Source organism: Camelina sativa, chromosome 12 (genome assembly GCF_030686135.1).
Source record: "Camelina sativa cultivar CO46 ecotype springtype chromosome 12, ASM3068613v1".
In the NCBI taxonomy this organism is placed as follows: Eukaryota; Viridiplantae; Streptophyta; class Magnoliopsida; order Brassicales; family Brassicaceae; genus Camelina; species Camelina sativa.
This window is the reverse complement of record NC_141891.1, coordinates 34,805,338-34,816,600: the sequence shown is the minus strand read 5'-3', so window position 1 is coordinate 34,816,600 and position 11,263 is coordinate 34,805,338. Positions and strand designations below refer to the sequence as shown.

Here is an 11,263-nt window from a genome sequence, read left to right as displayed (position 1 = left end):
AGAGAAAGTAACTGCAAATGGTTGAACGAAGGAGACCAAATATTTAAAGACACATGTTATTATTTATTTTAAAGATAGAAAATAGAAAGCATATAGAATAAGGATCAACAACCTTCTTCATTTTTCTCACACACACAATTATTGAAAACATGAAAACAACACTACGAAAGGTGACCACCCCCTTCACCTCGAGAGGTACATGGTTTCTTAATAGATATGATTGTCTAGGCAGTTTCAGCTGCATTCGTTGAGCCCTTGGTGCAGGTTGTAGAACATACCATGTCACATTTTTCAACAGCTTCATTCACGATTTCACTTGCAGCTAGTCATAGGAACAAAATTTGAAGGGGTTAGATATATATTCTCTTTTGGATTATCAAAAAAAAAGGTTTTGATAGTAATGATAATAAGTTTGATGAGTTTGTTTTACCAGAGTTCTGGAAAGTAGTTAAAGCACCGCAGAGAGAGGATAAACACCCAACCTTGCAGAATTCACTGACATCATCACCTAGATTCAAAAATCAAAACAAATAAAAAGTGAAATCTTGATTATTCTTATAAAAAATTGTGTATTTAATAAAGTACAATATTAATCAATTTACCTGTGGTTTTCAGAATCTCGTGAATATATGGGGGATGGGTGCATTTTTTCTCTTTAACGATTTTGCAGCCACTGAGCTGACAACAAAACTCCCTTGATTTTTTTGCTAAGCGGCAAACGTTATAGACATTTCTAGCAGCGACGGACGGACAACAGCTCTTTGCGTTAACTTGGATTTGTGCCATCAACAGACTCATTAAAAGCACACTTAGAATCAAAGTTTTGCCTTCCATCTCTCGAATGAGTTGTTTGATCGCAAAATGTATGTGGAGTGTTATAAGCTTCTATTGATGAAATGGTGAGGAAACAAGGCTCTCTTAAATACTAGTTGGTCTACAATTTACAATGACAAACTAGGTTTGATATCTTTGTCACATTGTACACGCTACGTGGACCAATCCTATACTAAAGGCTCATTAACCTCTCGCCAATCTGATTCAGACTAAGGATAATTTAAATTTTTTTATTTTTATTTTCTGTTAATTTTGTTTTTAATTTAAAGAAAAAAAAGTTGTTCAAGTTATGTGGTATTTAATATTTGAATTATAAGGATACTTAATATTCCATATTCCGTATTAGTTTTTCTGGTTATATATTGTATGTTCGTGCTAACCGTATTATTATCATGTACATTCTTAAATTTTTGGTTTATAACAATGAGAGTTTATATTATGATTTTTCTGTCCGAAGTTTGTATCACTTCCTGTGTAGATATTATTAATTAAGAACACCTTATGAGTTAGAGAGGAAAATATAAGAACGTAGTTTGTTACAACGTATTTTTTGTTTCTTTATTTAATTTTAACCGACTCCCTTTTGGTTGTGTAGATATAATGTATTAAACATTTAAACTTCCATGTGGTCAGCTTTTTGCGGCATATGTGCCCCCCACTCCTACACCACCCCTCATTCTCTCATTATATTCACAATACACGTTCTAAAACTATTTGGAATTTTGTCTCGTATTTTAATTTTTGTCTCATACACGTTCTACTCCTGATACCGCCCCTATCATGCTGTCAATATATTCAATATTCCGTATGAGTTTTTTCTGGTTATATATTGTATGTTTGTGCTACCCGTATAATTATTATATGTACATTCGTAAAATTTGGTTTATAACAAAAAGAGTTTGGGTCTGATTGATAACGTAACCAAAGCTATACAAAAAAAGCTGTAAGCTGAAGCTGTAAGCTGAAGCTGTAAGCTGTTACGGAATAATGCAAAGCTGTAAGAAAAAGCTGTATGTGAAAGCTGTACCAAAAGGCTGAGAGTAAAGCTTTTAATAAAGTTTTTGGTAAAATTTTTGTGATCGGTAAAAATTCAAAACTGTACCACTTGTAATACTTTGTTTAAGTTCACCAATCAGTACCAAAATATTATGAGTTTTCTGTACAAAGTTTGTATCACTTCTCATGTAAATATTTTTTAATTGAGAACAACTTATGAGTTGGAGAGGGAAAGATAAGAATGTCGTTACAACATGTTTTTTTTTCTTAATTTAAATATAACTGAATCCCTTTTGGTTATGTAGATATATATATATATATATATCTACAACTTTTAAACTCTCACTAGGTTAAACCCACGCTACGCCGCGGGATACTTCTTGTAACTACTTTCAGATATATCGAATTTAAAAAAAAAATATATTTTTTGGAATTAGATTAATTGTAAAATTATGGTTTATCCAATAGTAAAATATAAAAATGCACTAATAAAATAAAAAATAAAGAAATCTCAAATTTAGTATGATTTATAAATGTTTACTTTAATATGGAGTAGACTTAATTATATAAATAGCCTAACTAACCCTAATGTATGTTCTTAATTTCTTTTCTTTACATTTGGTGAGAGATATATTAGTGTAGTTTGAATTTGTGGTGTTTGTTTTTGTATTTTATACAAATTTAACAACATAATTGATATATAGTATTTTTATTGTTATAAAAGTTATTATTTGTAAAAGTACATAGACATATTTTTATTTTAGTCTCATTTTGTGTATTATTTGATATTATTAGGGACATTTACAAAAATACCATTTTTCATTACCTTTTGCAAAAATAACTCTTGTTGTCCATTTTTAATAATACATTCTTTCAATATACAAAATGACTAAATTCTAAACTCTAAACTCCAAATATTAAATCCTACCCTTTAAAACTATATCCTAAGGTAAAACAGAGAATCCAAACCTAAAAAAATTATACAAATCAATTTAACATATTGTAATTATGCAAAAAAAAAGAAAAAATGAAATTGACCAAAAAATGGTATTTTTGAAAAATGGTATCTGTATTACTAACAATTACTCATATTATTAGCAGAGTGATTCGGTTAATTGTCAAAGTAATTTTTAAGTCACTGATTTTAAACTATAATATAAAACCTTCAATTTTGGAACTTATATATTGTTCAATTTATCATTAGTTGGTGTTCTTATATATAAAATCACTATTAACACTAATCTCAAACTTTATTTTATTTACTTGTTGTAGGAGATATATTAGTGTAGCTTGATTTTATGGTGTATTATCTTTGTAGTTTATACAAATTTAATTACATAATTTTTATATAGTTTTTTTGGTTCTTAGAGAAGTTATTTATTTCCTTCTTTTTGTTCTTTTTTAAGAATCTCATTGTTTTGTTATGTTTTGTTTGATAATAATTCCATGTAAGTCAATATACACATACTTAGTTTTACTTTAATTTGGTTTTGTGTTATTTGTGATTATTCTTAATTTATATTCTATTTGTATTATATTATTATTTTCTTTGTATTATATTTATATTTTACTAGTATGAATTGATTGCTTTTATTATTATACTTGGTTAACATTAGTATATTTTAAAAAGTTGTAAATGATTTATTAATTTATTTTAAATTTAAACTATAATTTTAAACCTTTATTTTTGATATATCAGCTTCATATTCCACCAAAATGCTGATGTGTAAGCACTAGAGAGAAACGTTTTGTGTTTTTATTGTATTGTTGTCCTTAGGCATAACCAAACTAAGTGTAACTGTAACTGTATTTTTAATATTTACCGAATCATATCCAAACCGTAACTAAACTGTAAACATATATAATTATTAAAAACTACAACCATTAATCGTAAATATATAGCTAAATTATATTAACTATAACCGTTAATTAACTTTCCATATCAAAACTGTTGGTTAATCACATAATTAAACAGTAGTTTTTTAACTGTAACTGTTTTAAAATATAATCAAATATACTAATAATTATTTATTTAATATGAACCATATGATATATAAAAATATGAATACATTAAAGTATATTAATTGAAAATAAATAATATTGATCATATTATATTATCAAATAATATCAAATGTATTATATCATTAAATAACTGTAACTTCATATAACTATAATCGTCTTAATCGTAACCGTTAATCGTAACGTCATATAACCATAATCGTCTTAATCGTAACCTTTATTCATTTTTAAAATTGGTTAAAATTAAAAGTTAAACCAAATTTTTAACTATAACCCGTAATTAATAAATCGTAATTGTAACCGTAGTTATGCCTACATGTAGTTATGTAAATTGTATATATATATTATTTTTTTGCAGCAGATATCCCCCCACTCCAATACCACCCCTACCATTCTCTCATTATATTCACAAAACACGTTCTAACACTATTTGAATTTTTGTCTCATTATTAATTTGCAACAAATGTGCCCCCTACTCTTGATACCGCCCCTCTGTCATTATATTCACAAGTCCTTGAAATTAAATGTCAATAAGATTCCTAAACAGTTGAAGCATTCTACTTGTATTCTAATATATATATATATTTAGATGTCTTCCCCACACTCCTGATAAAAAAATATTTTTGGAAAATAACAAAAACGAACTTCTGCTTGGTCACACCTCTTTCCTACTAAACCCTGTCAGTTTTGTCTCTCTCTCTCCCTCCTCCAAAGTTTCAACCTCTTCCCTTCCTCACAAGCAAGAAAAACGCTTAGCCTCTCTTCTCCAGCTAGGTGGCCGTGAAATTTAGAGACAAAAAGTTAGATTTTCTTACGGTTTAGCATTTAAATAGGCTTAGGGTTTATTTTCCGGTTTATTTAAATCAAACGAGAAAATCAGAATTTAATTGGATTTAGTTAAACCGCTTTTGTTTAATAATAATTTAAAAATTCACCTTTCCTAAAAAAAGAGAAATGGGATTAAAAGACTCAACTCCTTAATTTTGACATTAAAAAATGAAATAATCCAACCCGTTTTTTTAATATCCTAATATTTAGTGATTCATACTCACTAGCAACCTATCCACACAATCAACAATAGTGGATAATATAAATCAAATTCCAATAACCAACAATAAATAAACAAATAACCTAATTCCAACATCTTAACCATGTCATAAAACAAACCATAGAACCAGCAACCAAGAATCCATTCTAGAAGAGTAAGTTCCACTCTACCATCTTAACAGAAGCACAAAGCAAATAATCGAGCCTCTAGAACATCCTCTTCTTCATAGCCTTGATTCCACGATTATATTTTGCCTTTACCTGTACCACAACACGAAAGAGATGCATAAATATTACTAGAAATACTAAGTGAGGCAATTCTCCCCTCAACTGGGCTATACACACAAGCAATAAAATCTCCTCATACCACAATCAACAAACAATAAAACAAACCAGACAATACACAAAGAAATCTCATTAACAGCCACTACTGATGAAGGGTGTCGATAGACACTGACCACCTGGTGTCGACCGACACCTGCTCGACATCTCCGAAAACTCTAGCAATGTCTTCTAACACCTCCTCTTGGTGTCGGCCGACACTCACCATAGCCCTCACACCATCCTCGCATTGGTGTCGACCGACACCCTCCTGTTGTCGCCGGACACCGATGTCGAGCAACGGTTCTCTTCAATCAGATAAGTTTGGGGGTGTTGATAACTCTCTATTTTACACCTTTTTAGGCATCTTTTTATTCATTTTTTGCATTGTATATAGCCTAACCTTAGCATTTTTAGGTCCTTAACCTTAGAAATTTGCGTTTAGGTTATTTAGGGTGCTGCATTGTTGCATTTGTGCATTTTGGATGAAAACATGTGCTTTGGAGCCTAAAAGAGCAAGAATGAGGTGAAACCCGAGCGTGTACCCGATGGTGTGATCGTACAAGAAGAACAGCCAAAACCTAAACCCGATCAAATGGAACCGAGCGCAAGAAGAGCTACCCGAAGTCCAACCGAGAAGGTGCCCAACCATAGCCTCGTGTAGACCTTCGGACAGAGCAGGGCGGCTAGGTCAAAGGGTTTCCATATATAAACCCTTTACTATTTTTTCACCCTATCAGCCGTAGAAACCACAAACAAGAGAGCGAGAGCTACACGGAGAGAGAGAGAGAGAGAGAGAGAGAGAGAGAGAGAGAGAGAGAGAGAGAGAGAGAGAGAGAGAGAGAGAGAGAGAGAGAGAGAGAGAGAGAGAGAGAGAGAGAGAACCGATTTACATTTTACAAGCTTTGTTAGGATTTCTTTAATTTTCCGTTTTTGTGATTCTACTTTGATTCCGCTCTACGTTTTGTTCCCTTTTCAATACATAATCTACTTTTATTTTATGAAGTTCTTATTCATTTATGCTTCTATGTCGATTAACATGAGATCTGAGTAGTGAACTAAAGTTTCTAGGGATGGAATAGGCTAATATGTGTTCTTAATCGGTAGGATGTCTTAGCTTGATTGTTTTTATGAAAACTATCTTCTGGATAGGTGTTCTTAGTGCTAGTTTCAGACCGAGAGGTTGAGATTAGATCCTAGGCATTTCAGCACCGAGAGGTGTTCGATGAATTGCTTGAATCATCTTATGCTAGAGATTCACTCACTTAGCCTAAGAGATTAGATGAGTAAGGAGTTTATTGACAATAACAAATCATATATTATTGTCTGCTTCGTCATGTTTCTCCAACGAGAATTGGGTAAGGAAGTGATTAGGGTTGATTGTTTCTACCACGAGAGGGGGTTAGCAAGATTTAGAGATTCATTGTCTAGGGAATAAGTTTCTTGAGGCATGTAAGGCATCCCAAATTGATAAGGAGTACTTATGAACCGATTACCCCATCCTTAGGAGTTTTCGTATATGATTGTTTAAAATTTTATCTTTAACTCGACCCCTTACCCGAACCGGTACTCGATCACCAGTTTTGTGTAGATCCTCGAGTTGTTCATCATTGTTATCTTATTTTTCCTGTTACTCGATCACCTACTCAATCCGGTACTCGATTACTTGCATCGAGTATCCAGGTCGAGTAGTTCTTGCTTTATTCTTTTTACTTCCATTCACACTAGGTTGTTAGTCAAAACCCCACTTATCATTTGGCTTGACTTACATTGTTCTGATCACATCTTATATGCTAGCATAACAACCATTTGGATTGGTAACCCTTTGTACTACAACTGCATATGGAATTGATACCCTAGGTGAAAATCCTGTTTTTAGTACGCGGTACGTATGGCTGTTGGGGACTGCCGACATCGATCACATGAGGATTGTGATTGATCCATCGCCGATCGGCTTCTTCGGTCATGTTGAACATGGCAGATCAATAGGTGGTACTTTCCACTAGACATAGTGTGCATTGCCAATCCATGGGGACCTTTTTCTTCTTCTCTTTTTTATTTTATTTTTTATTTTTTATTTTATTTTTTCGGCTTTTTAATTTTCTATTTTTTTGTGTTTTTTTCTTTATAAAAACCTGAAACTAAATTGCATAAATATTAAAAATTAAAGAAAATAAAAACTAAAAATAAAAACTTACTAGACATGGGTTTCCTTCCAAGAAGCGCGCTTGTTTAACTTCGTTGGCTCCTTGTTAGCTGGCTTCTCAAGCAAGGTGAGGAGAGTTGGTTGTCTTTAGACAAACTCTCTTGGATCTTTCTCCAATGTAGGCATCAGATGGCTCCTTAAGTTCAGCTTCTTCTCTACATCGTCGAGTTGGCGGCTTGAATGGTTTAGCTTCATAGAAAATGTCTCCATTGATGTTGGTGAAGGACATTCTTTGGTTAGGCCAGTCCATGACTGTAACACCCCCAAACCGTTCTATGGCCAGACTGGCCAACAGACAGCCACGGAACGCTAGGATGGGAACTGTGCCGAGGGTGTCCGGTCGAGCGACGGAAGCTGCAGCTTCCCAACTGGTCCGCCCTAGCACAATTCCACCCGCGACCGAGACTGCTTAGATTTTGAAACCCTTGCGGTCTGGTGCGTTGTGTTAGCCCGGACAAGGCTAGTATCATTCGAAACTACACAACTTAAATAAAAACACTTTGATACTTTATTTATTTCACAAAATGTTTCCAAAACATACACAAACAATTATGGCGCCAAGCCTAAGCCTAAAACACGATAACTTCAAGTTTAAAAAGCATCACAAAATGATCTTACAAAGGCAATACAATTCTACACCGGTTGGCCTAACATCCTTTTGCTCCCTCTAAGGCTATCCCGACTAAGGTTACCTGCAAAACAAAAATATGGCATCATGAGTGCTAAACACTCAGTGAGATCGGGAACCTACTCGGAAGCAAAACAAGCAAGCAAACAATAACAAGCATAAACACAATAAGCAAGCAATCAATACAATACGCAAACTTGAATAAAGAATAAGTTTTTAGACATGTTTACTAGGGCCCAGATATGTTGCCTTTCGCCATTCCACAACCACAATCACCCGTATTGCAACCGCAAAGGCATGCAACCGGAACAACTCTTAAACTAGATCGTCGTGTAGATAGCTCCGACCATAGTAGCTAACCAAGTCTCTTCGAGAAATCAACATGCAACACAGTACTTTTGTCTGGCTGCATGTTGAGATTATTTATTTACTGCAATGGTCAGCCATATCCATGTCTTAGTGTGCTTATGGCTAGTCGGACCTCCTAGCACAACGCCACACACTAAGACCTTCCAATCCATTGGGCAAACCTACGTCAAGAGAACCCTTCTTTGAAACACTTTGGTAGTTCTTCTGTATTGTATTAGAATTCAAAAAAAATCAATCAGAGTACTTGGAACCATTTCTTATCTTTTTTTTAAGAAAAAATATGTACGTAAGTTTATAAGTATTAGAGAACTCATAAAACATTAAGTAACACATCTTAACCTCTCATGCAATAGATCAAATGTACAGATCGGCGATCATGCACATGATCTACCATGGAGCACATCCCACACTTTGCAACCAACTTCAGATGCATAAAATCAAGAAAATCTAACAAGAAATTCAAGAAAATGCAATCTATATGCACATGCAAACTGAAACTAGAACGAGTCGTTGACACTGAACTAGCTCAGATCAATGCTCCCTGAACTCACCCAAACACACATGCAACAACTCTCATGCCTCTTAAGCATACATGCAACAACACTCACGTCTCTCAAGCGAATCCTATCATGTGCCATATCACATGCATCGAACCTCACCTTGGCCTAGCTGAAGGAAGAACCACCCTAACTCCTACAACTACTCGATGGAAACTCCTCACAAACAATCCTACGACGGTACTTGGATGCTAGGAAAGGTACAAGATTTCTCTCTTGCGGACTTCTCCCTCTCACTCACGCTCTAACTCTCTCTTTCTCTCTAACTTAGCAAGGGAACAAAAAGAACTAAACAAGGCACACTAAGGTGTCGCTATATATAGGGAGGAAGTGTGATTTTGGCTTTGGACAAGTGGCGAAGCTGGAGGAACAAGTGGCTGGACACGCGGTTTTCTCTTTGCATGGACGAACAAATGGCTTTTTAGAAGCTTCTTCTCACACTTGTCTCCCAAGTGATTAAAAAAAAATCACTTAGAACTCCAGTAATACCAATTTGTGGAATAAAATATTCCCACTAATTCTAAAATATTTAAATAAAATATTTGTAGTGCTTTTCTCCTTCCACTAACTCAAAAATGCCCAATAAAATAATTTTTTTTGAGTTCCCTTCTCACTAACGCACGCTGAAGGGTCAGTCAAAGTTGTCAATGCGGGTCAACGGTACGGTCAACGGCCGGATGGTCGGATGGCCATTGGTACCGCGTACGTTCGTCTCTCCTCCAGGTACGCTAGCCCCTCAGTACGGTTCAATAGATTAGCCTCTCGGTACTATTTGCTGATGGTTCAACATTTATCGCAAGTATCTCGATAATTCTCCTTTATTTTGCCTTTGCTATCGTTCCAACTCTTTTTGTCCAATGAATTTTTAACTTGGAATTTCTGCCCTTAGCACGGGTCACTACAATGACGGCTCCTGTTGTGGCTAGGAATGGTCCTCCAAGGATAAGTGGTGTAAATCTTCCTTTCTCTGCATTGATAACTTGAAAGTCAGTTGGAACAACGCAAATTCCAACTTTTACATGAATGTCTCGGACCATTCTTTTGGAAAATGTAAAAGATGAATTGGCGAGTCCTATGTGTTTTTCCGATGGTTGTAAGTATCTCAAGCCAATCTTCTTTGTTGCATCGGTTGACATGATGTTGATACATGAACCGGAATCACATAATGCATCTTTGAATTCAACTCCATTGATAAAACAGGTGATTAGGAATCGGCAAGGGCTCTCCACTTTGTGTAGTGTTTGCAAATCTTCGGGTTCCAAAGCTTTTAGGAACAGATCTCTAATGTCTTCTACTGATTCTCTGTTATCCTCAAAGAAACGAAAATATCATGTTGGCACCAAGCATTCATAAAAGACGTACCAAGGGGTAAAACTTTAACGGCTTTGTTGAACTTCTCCAAGTCTTCCTCGCTAATGCGTCTTCTACGCCATAGTTTTTGTGTCTCGGCTGGTGCGTTTGGATAGAGAGAGAGAGTCTCACCTCTCTAAAGTGATCCTCCACTTGTTCCTCAGAAATATAGCTCTCCATGAAGAAATGCTTCAATGGAAACTTGTTCCATGCTTCTTCGAATGAGATGTGGGATCGAATAGCTTTCATCAAGACCTTAAACTTGTCTTTTGGGGGCTCATCCCATCTAGAGACTGTTTGGATCTCTGCAAACTCGGCGGTTTTCTGGTCCTCTTCTTTTTCAATGACCGGCTTAGCTTCTGGTTCTTCTTGTCGAGGGCTAGAAAAGTCGGATCCATCATCTCCAATGGATTCCTCCACATAATCGTTTCATACTTTTCTTCTTCTTCAGCGATTTCTCCTTCTTCTAGGTCTCCTGGTGGTGAAGCTTTACTTGTTGTTACAGCAAAACAATCTTTGGTTGTGATCGGAATTTCTTCTTCTCGAGAGATCTCTTGCAAATCGGGTTTAGAACTTTTGGTCTTCATCAAAACTTGTAGCTTATCTTTCAAAAAATCTCTTTTATGTTCTTTTATTGCTTGTAGGGTTTCTCCCAAGTCGTGGTCTTGTAGAGTAGAAGTAGGGTTCTCTCTTGTTTTTCTAAGACCGAAGTTTTCCTTTTCTAAAAGGAAACATGAGTGTTTTCTTTTTTCGTCAAGGATTTCCTTTTTCCTTCCTTCCTTTTCTCCATCGATTGGAGTTTCTTCTTTGTTGTGTCCAGCAACACATGAGATTGAGCTCTCAAGATTCTCTTCAAGAGACTCGATTCTCTTTTCAAAGGTAACTTGTCTAGCTCCAATGTTAGACTCAAGTAGTGGGACAAGAAGACTAGTGAAC

At 35.0% G+C, this 11,263-nt stretch overlaps 1 protein-coding gene across 1 annotated transcript; it reads right to left on the bottom strand.

Moving 5' to 3' along the window:
* Positions 1-44: 44 nt before the first annotated feature.
* Positions 45-976, bottom strand: LOC104732977 (putative thionin-2.4). Its single transcript, XM_010452588.3, has 3 exons — positions 603-976; positions 431-508; positions 45-322 (listed from the first exon to the last, which is right to left on the bottom strand). Exons 1-3 carry the CDS (start codon positions 832-834, stop codon positions 225-227), a joined length of 408 nt encoding a protein of 135 aa, XP_010450890.2. The 5' UTR covers positions 835-976; the 3' UTR covers positions 45-224.
* Positions 977-11,263: the final 10,287 nt, after the last annotated feature.

What these genes read in the sequence shown, in the direction of transcription:
- LOC104732977 (XM_010452588.3), bottom strand. Translation starts at nt 834, where the DNA reads ATGGAAGGCAAAACTTTGATTCTAAGTGTGCTTTTAATGAGTCTGTTG. An exon ending in CGAGATTCTGAAAACCACAG is followed by an intron (nt 509 to 602) that starts GTAAATTGATTA and finishes TTTTGAATCTAG; the next exon opens with GTGATGATGTCAGTGAATTC. An exon ending in AACTACTTTCCAGAACTCTG is followed by an intron (nt 323 to 430) that starts GTAAAACAAACT and finishes TCCTATGACTAG; the next exon opens with CTGCAAGTGAAATCGTGAAT.